Source organism: Cyrtonyx montezumae, unplaced genomic scaffold (genome assembly GCF_038088225.1).
Source record: "Cyrtonyx montezumae isolate F1298 unplaced genomic scaffold, pur_monq_1.0 scaffold_6, whole genome shotgun sequence".
Lineage (NCBI taxonomy): Eukaryota > Metazoa > Chordata > Aves > Galliformes > Odontophoridae > Cyrtonyx > Cyrtonyx montezumae.
The window spans coordinates 13,328,689-13,347,868 of NW_027072067.1; the positions used below are offsets into that span (position 1 = coordinate 13,328,689).

A 19,180-nucleotide genomic window follows, 5' to 3' on the forward strand; every position below is an offset into this window, starting at 1 on the left:
CCAGCCCAGCCCTTCATTAACACATGCATTTACATGAATGCAGACCTCAGTATGGGTTTCTGCTCAGCATGGTGAATAAAGCCCAGACATGACCCTGTGAGGGCACACTTCTCATCACGTGAGCCTCCCAAACTTAGCTTCAAGGATGGCACAAAGAGAAGGAGCAAAATGAGGTGACCATGCAGATATACAGGATATATTCTCAATAAGAAAACACCTCCCTTCAGTGTGTTCTTCACCTCCCTTATCAGAGAGCAGTCAGATCTATCCACACAACCAGAAAACAGCTGCATTCAGGACTGATATGTGCACTACAACTCACCCAGGTAGTTGTCATCTTCTGGTTTCCCTGAGTAACTGTGCTGACGCACATCAATGTTTGTTGCACCAGCTGGAATGCGCACCACAACGTTATAGCCTAGAACAGATTAAATGCAAAGTCAAGGCTATTACACAGATGTTTCTCTTGCTTTTTATGGGGGGAAGGGAGATGAGCAAAATTACCTCACATTACACAATCCAATACTCTTCATTTAGGGATAGCATAAATAGTTATAACCTGGTGTAAGCTATAGCCAGAAGGATTTCACATTTTATATCAGTGTTTTTGTAGATAAAGTGTGGTAAAAGCTTTTATAGATCCTTTATAGACCTGCATTTTTCATGATAAACTTTTTAGCAACAGATTCTTACCATAATGCACCGTGTTAAATGTGCCCGCAACAGTTTTGCATGAAGAATTATCCCCACCACAAACACCACATTTATCTCTTCTTGCTTTTGAATTCAGCACATGATCGCATCCAGCTTGCTTTAAGAGAAAAATTGAAAAAAAAATAGATGGAGCAAACGCAGACTAGAGCAGCATTTACAAATCCCCAAATGAAGCCCCACCAACTCTTTGTGTGGAAGACGATGCCATGAAACAAACTGCTTCATTTCCCCACATTTTTGTGCTGATTCACAGCATGGCCATCCCACACCAGTTGTATACAAAAAAAAACCCACAAGACTCAGGACTGTCACCATCCCTGGAGGTTTTCAAGAAAAGGGTGGATGTGGATGCGGCACTGAGGGACACAGTTAGTGGGCATGGTGGGGATGGGCCAGTGGTTGGACTAGATGGTCTTAGTGGTCTTTTCCAATCTTTCCACGACTACTCCCTGCACCACGGAGAAACATGCCATAGAGAAACAAAATGGAAAGCATTCTTATAAAAGAGAAGGGAAAATCATTACCCTGCACAGGCCCTGCACGCAGATGTCATTGGTATCAGGGCCACAGGGAGTCCCATCAATGACGCGGTCCCGCAGCTGGTAGTAAGCAGTGTTCCCTGCCACGCGGCAGAACAGCTTGCAGCGATCCTTCATCAGGACTGGGAAGGGAGAAAGACCAGGAATGTATTACTCAAATGCCACTGCCCATCAGGCCCACAGAAGAAAGCCCCATGTCCCTGGCACTTACTGCCGCTGTACTTGGGCACCCAGCGCACATTTGTGGGCAGCCCGTTGATGTTGAAGTGCTTTCCATCAAAGTCAGCGCACTGCTCGTCCCGGAAATCCTTCTTCAGCTTTGAGCAAGGTTCCGTGTTGCAGGATTTAAATTTCATTCGACGTCCCACACAGTATTTCCCACCATTTTTAGGCCTGCAGGAACAAAGAAAGAAACTGTGAAAGGTGGTGCTCAAAAGGGATGACCAAAGGGAGTAGTTGCTCTCCGATGACTATAGCTACAGTGGGAGAAAGCAGAAGAAGAAAGTCTCCCTTGCCAGTGAGAATTTAGCTTCACACTCAGGGACATGGGTTAGTGAGCATGTGGGAGATGGGTTGATGGTTGGACTGAATTATCTTAATGGCCTTTTCCAACCTTAATGACTCTACAATGGATCCCGTAATGTGGATCTATCCTCCACAACTCCCCATTGGTCCCATAAATTTGATGTTTCTTATCTGAAAAGAGACAGAAAACCTCCACACTCTGCTAACTAACAAACTCCTACAAATTATCTCAGTTCTTCAGCATCCTGAAGTGAAGGCTCACTGAGCTCAGCAGTGTCTTTTCTCCAATAAATAATGATTCTTCTACTTGTGACTCAAGTAGCAGAATTTCTGGCCATGAAGGGACATCCTGACCATCTCAGGGTACAGCACACAGGGAAATGTGCTAGAAACAGCATACCCCAGACCTCAGAGAGCCAGAATCATGCATGGAGGAGTTAACAGGATTCATTGTTTTTGCTTTGAAAACATTTATACCGCAGTAGGATTTGCAATCTGACACAAATCTTTAGATTATGCAATTATTCTAACTGGGTGTTTCTTAAAAAACACTTGCAATTATAACATTTTTGTGGTAACTACATTGCTTCCAATTCAAGTCAATTTAATTAATGGGAGACTTCTAAATACCATTAACTACAAAGAACATGCAAGAGTATTTTTCCTCTCCTCCCCTCCCCTCTCCTCGTATGGCTAACACAATCCAAAGAGACCAAGTTTCTTTTTCTCTAGACATGATTCGTAATTGAGATAACACTGAATATATGCTCATACCACCAACTGGATGATGTGAAAAGTTGCTATCATGCTATGAATGGTCAGCTCTGTAGCCTGGCAATTAATATCTTTCCAGTGCTGAGGGCTGGAGCATCACATTTCAAAATAGCCCCAAACCACTCTGACAACTTGAGGGTGTTTGTAACTCAGTGTTGCTTTTCACAGATGTTGCATAAACAAAGAGCTGCCTCTCAGGAATAAATCAGCCTCACAGAACTTTGATTTTCAGCATCATAACAAAATAATACTAGATTCTTCAGCACTGTGTAGTATTTCTATAAGTAAACATCAACAATATACCATGGAGACAGGAAGGAGCAAAGCACACATAGGAATCTCCTTGTTCTGGCCTCAGTCTGGCTCATCTTGGAATCATCTATTTTATCAGATGATGGATGGTATGACCCATTCTAGCATCGCTCTCCTTACAAACTCCTGATTTCAGTGCGGACACCTCCTTCACAGCACCTTCAGGAACCCTAGGGCCTGAATGCCCTCATATATCCATCCCAGCTCCCAGAACAGGTGGATCCCTTGGAAGGAGCAACGTGCAGATATGATCTGACTCACATCCATAGATAGCACTCACCCACACAGAAAAGCATTCCCACATGCAGAGTTCCTGGCACTAACATCTCATGATAAACTCTCTTTCCCCCATAATGCTACAGCAGTGTCTTGCTCTATGTGCTATGCTGCAGCCTGCAGCTCCTTCAGGGCCATCCAGTCCCAAGTTCCCAGGGGCAGCCCTGGTGGGACAAGTCTGTTCTGGTAAGCGAACACATTCCTTAAGCCCATGCCCAAATGATCTGTTTCCTTTTCAGGGGCTCAGAGCTTCCTACAGCACTGCAAAGTGCCCTTCCATGCAGGTGTCAGAGTAAGATACAGACTGAGGCAAGAGCTGCAGCCTTTTCTTCTGTATCTTGGCACTGGAGGGGGGAGTTGCTATTTCATTTTGAATGCCATGTTCTGCATAATATTTTGTTGGCATGCAAGATACCACCCCAGATCCTGGAGCAGCCAATATATCTATATTTGCATAAAAAAGACTTGAAAACCACCTCAGATCTTACCCCAGGTTGTTTTTGCTGCCTTCAACAAAGCGTGAAAAAGAAAGATGAGACCTACTCTGTATACTTCTGAAGTTCTTTGAAAAACAAGAGAGGCAGTGAGAGCACTCAGCACCTCTCCATGTTTTATTCCTTCTCCATTCACTTGCATCACCCCAGCAGCCCCACCTTAAGGGAAAGGCACATGGTGGTAGTGCACACCACAGTGCCAGACTGCAGGGACAAAGCAGCAGGTTTGGCACAAAGCTGTGTGCACTGTGCTGTGGCTGATGGAGCTATAAGAGAATTTTAAATCCCCATGTTATCCTTGAGGATAAAGGCAATTTTCTAGCAGAAAAGCTATCAGTCCAAAAGGATGCTGCTCTGGAAATCAGGAATACATCTTACTGACAGTACCCAAATGTTTGGTTGCACAGTTCCTTTTTTTGCATGGAAAGGTACTTATTTTGTGTGTCCATGGCTACTGGAAGGCTGCACGGCATGTGCTGACTCAGCATTGAGCGATGAGCACTCCTTCGTGCTCATGCATTTCTTAGCATCACTTTAATTAAGGGGTTGGAGTCCAGCTCCCTTGGCCTCACTCCTTCCCTTCCTTTATGGTGCTTGAGCTGAGCCAGCCCTCCTGCCACTCTCTCCCTGCAGGCACAAGCTCTCCTTTCTCCCACCAGCCCTCCCCATGGCTGGCCCCAAAGGCTTACAGCAGGTTTCACAGCAGGATGAAAAAGCTGCTGCATCACTGATGGCAATTCCCTTGGCAGTAAGCTGCCTGACACCAAAGATGAGACACAATGAACCTGGTTGGCCTTTCTAAGCTCTTTGCTCTGGTCAGACCCCTCTGCTCTCCATCACCTCACTGTGCTCCCCAAACAAGAGCACGGGAACTTTCATACCAGTTGCTCAACCAATTATTAATATTTCTCTGGCCACACATTCATATCCTTGAAATCCACAGCCAAATTCCCTGCCATTCCATATGGGTCAGGATTTAGCAATTCAGGCTGATGACAAACATTTTTGAGTATCACTTTCTAATGGGAAACAGATTTCTACAGAGATTTTGCTAGACTGCTGCAGCAGAAACATACCAGGATAAAGGATCAGCTGCAAACGCAGCAAAAAGCTGCAAAATCGGCCAGAGTGGGAGTAGGAGGGTAGAAAGGACTAGATAGGGTCTGGCCTGTAGGAACAGCTGCAAAAGCAGGGCTAAAATGGTGAAAAATGTATAAAAACCACAGCCCATCTTGCCCCAGACTTCTCTGATCTTTAAGGGAAGAAAAACACCATCGGGATTAAGTGGGAAAACAGGAGGCAATAAATAAATGCAGACATGACAGCTCTTTCCTTTCCCCTTCTCCCTTTTTAGTGCACTTCACCCATGACTCAGCCTTACCCCCTCAGCTAGGCACTTACTCAGGCCGGTTGCACTCCCGGATGGCCGTCTTGATGCCGCCGCCGCAGGTCCTCGAGCACGTCCCAAAAGGGCTCCAGGTGCCCCAGGCTCCGTCCACCACCGGCGCCTCGCGCTCCTTGGGCACACACATCCCAAAGCGGCAGTGCTGTGGGCAGAGACGGGCAAGTTTTGCATGGCTTTGCCATTACGAGTCAAATCATAGAATGGGTTGGGTTGGAAGGGGCCTTTTAAGATTATCTAGTTCCAACTCTCATGCTATAGGTGGTGACATCTCCCTTCCTGACCAGGTTGCTCAAGGCCCCATTCAGCCTGGCTTTGAGAGGGAAGGGAATGCCAGCAATCGGCTGAAGACTCAAAATGCAAGAATTATTTCAAGGTAAAAATAAGTCCAGCTTTTCATTATCATTATTATTTCGATAAAACAAAAAACAACAGAAGCAAAGGCAAGCTGCAGAGCCCATGGCAGTGGTTTATGGGAGGAGGACTGAGGATAACAACATCCGCCAAATATTCCCTGCTTGCTGATGCCGAACAGCACGGCAGTGCTCCCAGCTCTTTGGAAAAGCTGCTTATCCGATTTCCTGGAGAGCAGCAGGAACCACAAAGTGTCAGGAGAGGAGACAGACAAAAGGGAAATAACAGAGAAAACACAAACCTCCCCACAGCTGTGCAGAGCCCAGGACAGAGGAGGGAAAGGAAGCTTCTCAATCCAAAGGGCAAATTAAGAAAGAAAAATGAATTCCTCAATCCAAAGTTTTGTTTTTTTTTTTTACTCAGCCATAACCTGGGGCTTGCCAAGGTCTGCACTTGTGTTTTCCAGCTATAACTCTTGTTTTCTTTCATTTGTGAAACTGGTTTAAATTATCTCAGCAAGCCCCTGTCCCTGATTTTTATATTATAAATGGTGTCTCCTCAGGGGTATGTCTGCTAGCACAACTGCCCAGACAGGCAAGACCTAGGGGAGAGCCGTGTTCTGGCCCTGACAATCAAAATGGATGGAGGGATGAACAGGGTTTCACTCTCACTAAGCAGCACTTGCTAATGCAGATTCACTCCCAGAGTTACTCTAACCTGCCAACAGTTGCCCAACATTTTGCAATTACATGAAGCCCAAACATTGCTGATTGCTCACAAATTAGATTAGGTTAGAGAGTTAAAGGAGAAAAACAATAGGTACATCACTAACATATGCCCATGCATTATTCCTCCCCACCAGAGGCTGCTCAGGTGGTGAAACACCTGACAACTTTTATGGCAACAGGGCTGAATTTACTGATGTGCTGCCTTCTTCCAGCCCCTTCACTAATACCAAAAGGTTCCACCAAGAAACACCATGAGCTCACCTTCTTCTTTAAGACTTATGAAGCACATGGGGGAAACCTATCTTGAGAACAGCAAATCTAGAGGGCTGAAAAAAAAGATGTCCCAAAGACATCTATCATCAGCATAAAGAAATACATAATATAAATACAGCAGTGCTGACCCAGGGAAGAACTTCTTGCAGACACGTTGATGCTCACAGCTAAATACACAACCACAGTCATGCTTGACACCACTGACCCAGAGAAGATGACCAAATAGCTAACTAGTGAATGTACACAGCTATTGGACTGTGATATGACCTATACATTTCCCATCCCATGATTGAGAATTAACCAGGAAATCACCTACATCTCTTGATTCTATTCAAAACTGGGGCACCCAATAGCAAATCAAGGGTGTTAAAAAGAAAGAAAAAAAAAAGAGAAGAAAAGAGAAGAAAAAGAGCAGCTGTTTTAAATAAGCAGCAAGATTATCTTATGGAAACGCTATGGTGTTTCTTGGAACCAAGCTGTGAATAGTCTGGCTGTGTAGCCTTCATGCCTTTTGTATTTCAAAAATAATTTCTATGTTGAATTACAACAGAAAACTAAAAAGTCTGCCAGGGCTCTCTCTCCTATGAGCTTACAGATCAGACAATGAAGAGAATGAAAGAGTTTTTGTCTGGTGCAAGTTCAAAATAACTTAAACGGACACAAAGTTGAACAGGAGAGCGATGGCAGGGACAGGAGACACTATAACAGACTTTCCTTTCCTTTGTTTTGTCGCAGGAGTCCTAGATAATTCACCAAATCCAGCTCCTATCCATGGGCTGACTCCAGCTGAATAGATTAGCAGGGGGCAGACAAGTGCTGTGAAGCTTCATGCATGCATAACATATATGCTACCTGCTGCCCATAAGGCAGGAGACTGAAATGATTACCCTCCATCTACTCCCCTTTTACTGTTCTTTAAACAGCCCTGAAAAATCACGAGAGGTCCAAGTTTACGACCCTCTTTATTTTCTTTCTTTGTGGCACAGTGATTTATTTCTCACCTGCAATGCATCAGTGCTGTGAAACACTGTAAACTGTCATGACTGGTATTCACCCAAACTCCGGGCTGGGCTCACTGCTTGGGTTAGCAGTATCACATTCAGTGTCCTCATATGCAAAATATGCATAAGCTAATGCTCCTGTGTTGTTTTAGTACCCTTGGTTTAGGAACAAATTTAGAGCCTGATTGTATCTCCATCCCAGCTATTTTTGCTAGGTTTGTCTTAGCTATTCAGGCTCCCTCATTTCTAAAGATATCTCCATAAAAAAGGCATGGTATTTTCTCCATCTGCCAACCCACATACCATGGACTTCAAACATGCAGGCTTGAGGCAAGGCATTAGTCAGCAAGCAGCAGTCTGATGGGGCTCCTGGCTGCAGCAGAGTACCAAAATAGTGATTTATCCCAAAGAAAAGCACTCCAGACTCACACCTCAGCACTTCACAAGCCCGAGAAAACACTCACAAGAAGAGAGTTTATGATGATCCAAACCTTTAGCTTGAATTAGATCAACACAGAGATAGAATTACCCCCATAAAGCCCTTTTATTGAGAGTACATTCAAATGCCTAAACACGATTGGATTGTGTTGTTTTTTTCTTAAGAGGCCCTCTGGTTCTCTGTTAAGAAGTTCAGGTCACATTTGCCTAAATTTGTCTATCCCTGTCAGTTTGGCTAAATCTGTGGAGTGAAATGTTTTCCATTGCATAGGCTTTAAGAGCCATGTAGGTGCACTCTGCCTCTGAGCTGACACACACTAAACATGCTCAACTGCAGATGCTTGAACACCACTCTGGGCCATATCTGAATGTAACTGAAGGCTTGTCTGAACAAGATCGCAGCCCAGATTTTGGAATTTCAAAACAAAATAGTTATTTCTGAGATTTCAGTGGCAAATGGAGCCCAAACTCACACATAGAGAAAACACAAGGTCTTCACAAGAAGTGAAGGGACACAAGAAGCCAGAGGAACTCCTGGGATACCAATGGTTTAACTTGATTCTTAAAAGAGAGGGGATTTTACATAAAAGCATTAAATATTGGTGAGCCACTGGCTCCAAACAACGGCACAGGAGTAGGATTTCCAACCACATCCCTAACACACAACCTCAGCAACAAGAACAGTTGTATTGACTGTTCTTTTACAGGAGAAAGGAATGTAAATTGATACATGTTGCCTGTTGTCTTGAATGAGAACAGTCAAGTTGGTTGAACAAATGACTTTTCAGATTCACAGCCTCTATAGAAAATTATGTCTAAGAGAGACATTTTAATTAAAATACATTTCAAGGACTATGAATTAAGATGTTGGGTCTTTCTAGGCAATGAAAAATTTAACTCTTTATCATTAGGAGTCACAAAAGCAAATTTTTAACGCATGCTATTAGAATGACATCACACCCTTTATTAAGGCTGGAGGGAGAACATTTTTCTTCAGAAAAAAATGAGGGAAAACAGAGCTTTTCTTCAAAAATCTAAGTATCTCAATAAAAAAAAAAATTCTTCCAGCTATTTTTCTTGAGATCTGGATTACTGAAAACTAAACACTTATTGTAGAAACCACGACACTACTTGGAAGCTAACACTGCACATGGAAATTGAAAGTTTCTATGAATTATTGCCAAAACTGTTCCATAAAGAAAATGTCAACCAGTTATATATTTTACTCTAAAGTTGCCAAGATGAGAAGCCAGTTGGCAAATTTATGTTAAGCACAATCACTAATTACTCACATCACATAGGAAATTTCTAATAAAAGTGTTGGGAAACTTTGCAGAAGTTTTGCTCAATAGTTCACTCAAGGGCATTAATTTAAAAAATAAGCGCCCCAGAAAGAGCACCTGCTTTAAAAAAAGTTATGCCACATAGTGAATTTTAATCACATCACTGGGGTAGAGTTGATAACCACGGACCAGGTCTTGCAGTCAAAAGCTGTGCCCCATACAAGTGGCCAAAGGGATAGGATGATTTTGATTGATACACTTAGCATGACCCACAGGGAATGCACTACAATGAACAAACCATCAGGCGTTACAGACCTTTCCAGGCTCACATTCTGTCCCGTCAGCCCAAGGCGTGTGCTGGGTACGACATCCCTTGTGTGCACCATCAATATTAATGCACCAAAGTCGCCGGCACTGCATCTGCTTAAGATATTGAAAGACATCAAAATATGAATAAATTCTTCCTATGTGCCACACACCCTACAGGATAGATGACTCTTTCTGGAATTATCCCCCTATGATCCATCACTAAATCACAAGCTTGGCAGTAACATCATGGCCTGCCCCATCTCTGCAGACAAGGAAACCAAGGACCAGCTGATGGGAGCAGCCTTCACACCAGCCCCTTGCCCTCTTCACCCAACCCTGGGCAGACCTATTTAGCACTGGCAGCACCAGAAAGATCAAGGTGTGGAAGTGCACTTACCATATATGGGCACACTTGGGATCCGGGTCCAAAAATTAACTCACATTGTTTATTGACGTCATAAATCAGCCCCGGGAGCTGCTGAGGCAAAGCGTAAGTTCTTGATGAAGGCTCATCAAGCAGACATTCCCCATAGCCAGTGCTACAACACAGAGCAGAAAAATGGTGTTAAACAGGAGGTGATGAGATCAGGATCCATTGGTGTTTATCTGAACTGGTCTCAGAGCAGACGGGCACCACATTTCCCAAGCTTAACAGCTTCTGCAGGCCCTAGCACAGGAGCGTAGGAAGCTTCTTCCCCATTCACCATCCCCTCCCCATGCTGTGCTAATGACTTCCTACCACAGTGCAGCCACCTACCCTCACAAAAGCATGTCTAAGCACGCATGGCATGCATTTAGTTTCTGAGTAAGCATTAGAACACATTTAGAACAAAAATAATTGATTAGCACCCAAAGGATCGAGCCCCTGGTTTTGCCATAGCACCACTGTGGGTCTCGTCCTGCTTCCCATCACAACTTGTGGGAAGGCATCATGGCAAAGTGTGTGATCACTGCATCAAGCTGACCCAAGGGCTCCTTCAGCAGTGTCTCCATGATGGACTAGTGCCAGGGCTTTGTCTGCAGAAAGGCAGATTCAATCTGCCTCCTAAAATGTGGCTCCATATCTGAGCCACAGGACTTGGAAAACTCACCCTTCAGGTTAGAGGAGAACACACATTCCTTAAAAGCAACATCCGTGGGGGAAGACTTGTTTCTTCCCTTAGAGAGGCCAGTCCTTGCCAGCTTATCACGAGGCTGAACTGGCAGGGACTGGATGCCAGGGCTGCATTCCTGTTCTATGTAAAGGATGTGTGCACACACAAATCCCTCATATTTCCTCCAAACACTGCACACCAGGATCTCACATTAACTGGAGAACCCCATGGGATAGAGGCACGCACAAAAAACAACCCAAAAATGCATAGGGGAAGCCTTACTCCAGAAACTCAGTGATGTATTTCCTACTGCATTTTGACCACATCCAGGGATTGGTATAGAAGTTCAGTGTTGGTGCCATGACGTGCTGTTGATTTTTACCTCCATCTTCTTTGCATTTATGATTGTCATCATGTGGCATATTAAATCTAAGAGATACACAACAGTGATAAATTGAATTAAAGAAATGGTAAAGAACAAGTATCCACCATAGCAAGAGCAATGGTGTGAACTAAGTAAAAGCAAATCCAATAAATTTTCATAGTTTCCCTGCAAATAGCATTACGGAATAGAAGTATTTTCATTCACAAATTCATAAGCATCAACAAGCACAACTTAAATGCTTTCAGAACATTTGCATTCCTAGCACAGGTCTGTGGCATCCTGCTAAGCTCTCCATTGCCCACGTTTAGCCAGACAAATCCAATAGGAGCTCAGAATAACACAGCTTCAGCTGTGGTTGCCTTTCCAGCTGATGGTCCAGATCCTGAAGGCAAGTGCCTGTCTCCACCTTCACAAAAATGGAAAAAAGCCAAAGTCAAGCGTAAGTCCCCAGAGGGAGGACTCAAGCCAACTGGCAACCAGAGCCCAAAGTCCCTCATGCACATGGGCAGCACCCTTATGCAAGCTGTAAAATGGGCTGCAATGCAGAGAGACTTGGCTCCTACACTTTACGTGGCAGGTTTACAAAATGCCATCAAACATCAGTATCAGTGTGAACCCACGTGAAGTTTGCAGCACATGATGTTTTGAACAATGTGGCAAATATGCGACGGAGACAGAGCAGCTTAAAGCACTTTGCTGTTTGAAGGGGAAATGACCCAGTGTGATCCAGTGCCCGAAGGCTGGAAGTTTATATCCCATTAAGATTACCTCCAGTGAACCACCTTACCTCTGCTCCCTGCAAAAGAGCAAAGGGACATTTCCAGCTTGGGAGTGCTGCTAACCCCTCAGCAGCTCTCAGGCAATGCTAGTGAGGGAATTAGCCACAGCTGGGGTGTGAGGAAAGCAAAACTTGGGGGAGATTTGTCAGGAAATCTCATTTGAACAAATACTACTGCTGTTAAAGATAGAACAGATGAACCAGCCCTTCGTGCAGAAAAGGGGAGTGTAAAACAACAAGTGATCTGTTCCTGAGTACTCATCCGTCCCACACCTACAGGCTTCCACTGCAAACCAGGCGTGAGGTGGCTTTGGACTGAACCAGCTACCCAACAGGGCCGTATCCGGGGGTAAAAGAGTACATGAGCTAAAATGACCTTCTCAGTACTCCCCCTCAAAATCAACAAAATTTCCACTGGAGGAGGTGAATCTTGAATGACAGCATCTTTGCTGGGCATACCCACTGTCGTGAGATTTTCCTTAGTGAAATGGCTCAGCAGGTGTGTCAGGCTCATTTATACTCCCCAACCAGCTGCCATATGTCCTGGGTAAATTCCCCCTTTTGCATAGCTGCTGTGCTATGCTCATATCCCCGGCATGGGTCCTCCCCAAAGCACTCAGCACCTCCCAGTCTTGGCCAAAAAGACAGCTGTTCCCATGGCTGAGACACTGGCTGCTGAAGAAGTTCCTGCTGACATTTGCACGTAGATACAACATGGGATTTTGTTAGCTCTCTTCCCCTGCTTAGGTGCTTTGTGGGATACCCTGTCAATCCTCCACCCCAAAACGTGGATCCGCCCATTTTGCTGCTCTCAGATAAAATCTGTAGCACTCCATTGCCACCAAGTTACATTACAGCTTAATCTTCCTAGACAGTACACCTTCTACCCAAGTATATTTATATCCTCTCAAATAATTAGGCTCAGTAGGTACCAAGCCCTAGCCTGGCTGGCAAGTCTCAGCTAGCATAAATCTCAAGCTATTTAAATGTAAATGTATTTACATAAAACATACACATGGCCAAGTTCATGTGCTATTGTGAAAGCAGTGCTCAGTCCGTTATCTTCGCTAATTGAACAGCTCCTGTAGGGGTCACAGACAGTGCCCAGCTCTGCCAAACCTGGGAGAGAACACAGAGGTTTACAATAGGAAAAAAACACATTGCTCACAGTTCAGCACAGGCCACTAACATTCTTTTTAAATTACACAGAAAAGGTTTTCCTTACCCAGAGTATCACACTTGTCATGCGCTCTGCAAATATCCTGTCTGAAAGCAGAACAGACCTGACACATTAATTTTCAATGCAGCAGTGAGTTAAATCACAAGCACAATAATAAAGACATTCGTAAGCACTTCTTGGTCCTCCACCAAAGCTCCTCATGCTGTTTTGTCACATCATCCAGCAGAAATCAGAACCAGCTCCTTTCCAGCCAGAAGATTTCACCACACGTTGAGTCTTGGTCAGACCTGGGCAGTCCTGAACTGTCATCTACCACTATGGTGGATATGTTATCCCAATTACACCCATAATTACACTGCTCTCACAACTGCATGCCATTACACTTACATTGAAAATGAAATGTTTCCCATAGCTACAACTATAACGAACACACAGCCTGACATGTGGCTGGCTATGGTCTTCATGAGACTCTACACCATACCTGGTGACAAGCACAGCTGTATCATGCTGCAGATGACTTCCTTCGGGGTGGTTCTGGGACTGCTGCCACTGGCAAAAGTTTTTTAATGTCGTCTGGGCATTGTAAGATATTGCAGGACCATCCTAACAAGTGATACACATAAAAGTTTTCAGTCATTTGTCACAAGGCCCACTATAAACCCCACTGTTAAACAGAAGGAGAAGAAAACCACTTCCGTTACCTGTTCATTATGTATCACAACCAACTTCACAATAACAATATTAATTAAATTTCCAATGCTTGGGTCTTTGTAGATGGAAGCCACCTGTTTTAAGAAGAAATATTCAAAATTCTTCAAGAAAGCAAGTAAGACAACACATGCACAATTTTCATTCTGCAGCCATTTTTCTCCTGAGATGCACTTCTGTCCCGTATCTCCAAATCACAAGATCTCTTTGCTCAGAGGTGCAGTGACTATTGATCAAGACTGTCATAGGTAAGTTTTCTCAAGTGCTTTGAATAGAATGAAAGTCCCTGCAGTGACATTACTAAGCTGGATATTCACATCCAGTAACCATGCGACTATAGAGCTGCCTGTCTGGGCACAGCATCCTATTGCCAGTAGCTACAAGAATGCTTGCCTACAGCCTGGAAAGCCAACCATGGACCACAGCAAAGACCAAGGTGTTCACAGGCTCTTCCTCTTTTAAACAGAAAGAGAACTGAGGCAAGTGCATAGTCTACTAGCATCCATCCCTGGGAAGACATGGACCCCAAAGCATATTTTTAATTCAGCTGTTACTCCTCACAGGCCTAAATAAACAGAGGGGTTCAGTGTGTGGATCACAGGGCCAGTGACACTTCTCTTGCTGTCTGGGGTTCGGAAAGCTGAAAGGAAGTGGGGCAGGATGTGTTTGAGAAGGTAGAAGACACTAACCAGTGTTCCCCAGCCAAGCTTAACTCTAATCTTGCCATTATCTCCATACCTAGTTGAGGCAAAGTGATGGTATCACATAAAAACACAGCCCAAAGTAGGGTCTTTGGCCTCTGTTGGTGAATCTCTCCCCCCTGCTGAATACTTACTATTGACATTAGGGTTAGGACATAGTGCTGCAGATTAGCCCCATGGTAGGCAACCATCCTGCTGTCAGCCACCACCATCACTTCCACAAATCGAGGATAGGAGAGAAACCTCTTTGTTCTTCTGTGGCTCTTCTTCTCACTGACATTCCCTGTCTCATTGCTATCTGTAGAAAATGAATTCACTTCCAGGCTGTGTTTCAACATTTCCGTGTCAGATAATAAGCTGCTTTCTACCCATTGTTTTCTCCAGTGTTTCCGCTTGTTCTTTTTATGACTATGTTCATGATCTATGATTAAAAAACAGACACAATCATTAAGTACATTCCAGAGCAAATAAACATGATAATCCATACATTTCATGTTAAAGTACCTATTTACTTCAATCAAATGTTTAGCAAACGTTCTAAACAGCTAACCATAACAGAAGCCCTACATGGAAGCCCACCAGGTTTTCCAACATCTAAGGCTTTTCTTAGCTTTTAAAGGCTTAGGTAACCTCACTGAAGCCAGTGATACTGCAAGCAATGGTTTTCAGACAGTGGGGCCACCATAGAACCCAGGATGTGGTTGGACTCGTTTTCCCCAAGCCCAGTGATGGTAATTAGCAACTGTGGTGTGAGGATTCTGGGCACGTTCAAGGTGGCCAGGAAAGAACAGGAAACAAAGGTTCAAATCCTGTATTTCTAGCTCAGGCATGAAGGACGGCAGGATTTGGCCTTCATAGTGAAGCAATTATATATGATTTATTTCTGTCTCTAACAATAACATGGCTGGGCTTCAGTTCCCCCACTCCCTTTATTATTCTGTGCTACAGGAATGGAAAAGGTCATCTAATAGCACAGCTGCCACTGGCTAAAGAATAGAATTCAGGAAGTTTCACATATACTGCTTTTGATATTCAATTAGGCCAAACATAAAAGCAGCCTGAAAATATATTCCATGCTGACACAAAGACGACAAAGTGAAGAGGGAGAACAGGCAAATAAAACATATGGAACATGTACAATTAAGATTTACCATCTGATTAGTGTGTAATTATAGCATTATTTAAATGTAAGAGCAAAATCAGTCTTATTTGATGCCACTTAATTTTTAATCATTTCATCATAGGAAGTTGCTAATTGAATGTGATTCATCCACGAGAGTCTGTTCGTTTCTGCATTTAATATAAAGCCAGATCTGAACAACTCATCTAAGACTCCAGGCTACATCCCTCACAGTCTTTGCAGCTTTAGTTTAATTTAGTTGTGCTGGTGAAAAATATCCCATTTCCTTATCTGACCCACTGAGTAGGCTAGAGGAAGCATAATATTAGGGAACAAAGTAATATTCAATGTTCAAACAAGATTTAAGTGATAAGAAACTTCTTAGCTATTTTTGATGTGTAGCTTCCTTCTGGATATTTGGTAATAATTTCAAAAAAAAAAAACCCCAAAAAACCCCCTATAAAATACATACTCTAATATCATGGCAGGCAAAGGGGTTGGCCAGCATCTACCCATCCAAAAAATGCTGTTTTTCCTCACATGTAAATAGGCAACGGAATATTTAAGAATTAAATTCCATTTACTCTGCACGACCTAAGTCCTGTGAACTCTCCTTACTTGATACAGCCCAGACCACCTTAACGCAGCAGACAGTCCACAGTTATTCGAGTAAGAATTTGAGAAAGCCAATGGCATTTGTGGCTATAATTGGATTGCCCTAGTTCCTCTGCACTAATCAATGCCGTTGTGCTGGCAAGGTTGTGCTCTCATGCTGGCACAGCTTCGTGGGCAACCGTGACATTATTCTGACTTGTGCAGTGCCAATCAGTGCAGGAAGCCAACTCTGCATACAAATAACTTAAAGGTGAGAGGAAGACCAGATGGTGGAGAAAGTGCTAACCTCAGCCCTTTGCCCAGTCCCCTGCATGCTGCATGCCTCCTCTCTGCACCCTTGGCTAGTCACTTTGATTTCCCTTGTAAGCAACTAACTTCCAAAGGAGTCAGGTACTCGAGGAAAGAATGCGTGAAGGACTGCAAGATGCTCAGCAAGAGAGCTGCAGTGTGGAGGAAAGCAAAAGAAGAGGGAAATGTCAAGGATTTGTGGATGCACCTGCTATGCTGGAGAAATTTGAAGATATTAATTCACATTCACCATGATCACACTGCCCAGTACAGAGGAAAAACACCTTTTTTCTAGTTACAGTGGTCTTGTACAATGCTAGAACAATATCAGTGTGCTTCCTCTGTCCAACGCACAACTCATGCCCTCAAAAATGAACATATTTTTTCCACAAATCTAACCACTCCAGTGTGATATCTGGACACTAGTCACATAAAGCAAACCTAGTTACTGTAAAACCAAGCGTAAGTGCTTGGGGATACCCAGCACGTAAAGCCCCTCCTGGACTTTGGCAGTAGCAAGCTGTTATCTTCACCCATCTTGTGTATAACTACACTCAGGGCCGGTGCACATTCACCTGTAAAAGATTAAACCCTAACGACAGTGTACTGCTCTCAACCCATGCATGAAAACTCCCACCAGCCTTCCTGGGAGCTGCACACAGGACTGCCAGCACCCCATGTGCCTCGTGCTGCTGATCTCTCATGCTGATGGCCACAACACAACAGAAACACTTTTCCTGAATGGTGCAGCCTGCTGACGTTTAATTAAGCATAAGTGAAAAACTCCCACACCACACAAGAAAACCATCATTTCATGACGCCAGCTTCCCACTGCAACACATTTTTTCCACCTGGTTTTACCTTTAATATATTAACAGAAATCAGGAAGCAAAACAGTTTGCTTGGCAAGCTCTCAATCTTTACAAATGACCTGGGAAACATCTACCTACACAAGGCAATGACTGAGTGGGTTTTAGTATCCAAACGTTTTCTTTAATTTGCCAAAGAAACAAAACCCTAACGAGCAGACAATCACTTGTAAACCATGCAATGGATCAATAATTCAAGTACAAAGCCACTCTGTGCACTCCTTCAATGGCCAGTACTCCTTTCCAAAGTGGTTAAAAGCAGTTAATAACATCCTTTTTACTGCTTGCTTTACTAAGACAACACCTGGCAGTTGCACTATCTTTAGACAAACCTGAATGTGACTACATTTTTTTAAGCTTTATTTCTTTGCTTGTTATGTGAGACTTAAAAAACATCCTGTGACATTCACTGTGAACAGGGATGTCCCTTCCTGACAGCATCTTTCAACCCATGCCATCTATACTGGCTTGCATAAACCTCAGCCCAGAGATGATTTACAGATGATTCCCACTGACTAACGGCTATTGGATCCATCGTGAGGGAAAGGGCAGGGGGGAATCAGGTCCTACCCCAGTACTTTTCCTGCATGGAAGGGTGACAGGGCAGAGCCAGGGACTGCTTTTGAAATAGTAGCTATTGTTATGCTAAAACCAAAAATTAAAAGAAACGGCAATCAACAGTTCTAATCCTTTCCATTTCTGCATTACTTGTCCTTGGAATAGAAAGCAATTTGCACAATTAAATAAGACATGTGACAATGAAAGCAATTCCAGCTCAGCTCCAAGTTCATGAGAGCTGCACATAGCAAAGGAAGTTAAAAAAAAAAAAAAGTGAGAGAGGGAAAAATAATCTATTTCTTGAGCTAATGACATTAATGACCAATCCCTTATGGAAACAGAGCATAGTACTCTCAAATCAGCATACTAGTGTACATTTTCTAAACATATGACCAAGGGTTTTTAAACATAAAGTTTGCTATTCCATGGCTTAGAACTGCTCTGATCCAGCCCTGCAGATGAGAACATCTTAGTCCAGAAGTTAAATATTTATTGCACACCTTTGTGAAGCAGATCATAATTCAGCCAGGCTCCCTGAAGCAGCCTGTGCCCTCTCTGTCCTAAAGCTTCGGTACAAGCTCTGGTCACAGTCACTTACCCAAATTTTCTGCCCATAGTGGTTACAACAGTGGCTGCCGAACCCTCTATTGCTGTGACTACTGCAACCCCACACATGCAGCAGCACAACCCAGGGTGCAGAAGAGCTCCCTTGGTTGCTGGCAGCTTCTCACCCCTCTGGGACTGCAGCCAGGGTGGAAGTGTGAAGCAGGGGGAATTGAGCACCTTGATCTGCTCCACATCAGTGCTGTGATGCTATAGGAAGGACTTGGAATTAGAAAAGAACCTTGGCACAGGAAAGCTGCCTCCCAAACTCTTCCAGGAGAGGAAGAATGAGCTTCTAAAACAAATGTGGCAAAGAGAAGTGTTTATATGAATGTATCAAGCCCCCATGACCACCCAAAACTTTTCTTCCTCTACTTTCAATTTTGCACTTACACACCTAAGTGGCTTCCTAGGTGTCTGATGGGAGCAATGTTCAGATCTTCAGGTCAGTGCCCAGCAGTACCTGCTGCTGCTCCCAGTTCATAGCTTGACATTTGTCATAAATGTAAATATACAAAGCCCAACAAGCAACACTAAATCCTCAAGAGCAGTTTAGATGAAGCAGAGCAGAGGAGGGTGAGAAAAAGACTTCCGCAGAGATGCTGAACCCAACCTTGGCATGATCCCACCTTTCTTCCTGCAGTTACAACCAATCAATGTCCCACTGAAAGAAAAATATTCTCTGTTTTTACACCATCTAAGCACCAAAGACCACACATACTCTTGACATTTCCTTTCCTGATGATGTATGAGAGAATGCATTCTGGCTGTAAAGAATTTTTCTCAGCTTAATGAAGAAGTTGTACATGAAATCTATCAGTTTTGCAGAGCAGACAGAAAGTAGATTAACGAATAAACC

At 43.7% G+C, this 19,180-nt stretch overlaps 1 protein-coding gene across 4 annotated transcripts in view; it reads right to left on the reverse strand.

Annotated features, from left to right (window-relative positions):
• Positions 1-19,180, reverse strand: part of ADAMTS9 (ADAM metallopeptidase with thrombospondin type 1 motif 9) — a 66,892-nt gene that overhangs the window by 38,651 nt on the left and 9,061 nt on the right. For 3 of the 4 annotated variants that reach the window (XM_065749522.1, XM_065749525.1, XM_065749524.1), the window contains exons 4-16: positions 14,403-14,689; positions 13,561-13,644; positions 13,341-13,462; positions 12,905-12,945; positions 12,693-12,798; positions 10,799-10,945; positions 9,820-9,961; positions 9,429-9,536; positions 5,036-5,181; positions 1,465-1,646; positions 1,239-1,375; positions 694-811; positions 323-418 (exon numbers count right to left, since the gene is read on the reverse strand). In XM_065749522.1, the coding sequence (XP_065605594.1) occupies positions 323-418; positions 694-811; positions 1,239-1,375; positions 1,465-1,646; positions 5,036-5,181; positions 9,429-9,536; positions 9,820-9,961; positions 10,799-10,945; positions 12,693-12,798; positions 12,905-12,945; positions 13,341-13,462; positions 13,561-13,644; positions 14,403-14,689 (1,716 nt within the window). The remainder of the gene's footprint in view (positions 1-322; positions 419-693; positions 812-1,238; positions 1,376-1,464; positions 1,647-5,035; positions 5,182-9,428; positions 9,537-9,819; positions 9,962-10,798; positions 10,946-12,692; positions 12,799-12,904; positions 12,946-13,340; positions 13,463-13,560; positions 13,645-14,402; positions 14,690-19,180) is intronic. The other variant, XM_065749523.1, reaches the window with a different exon arrangement.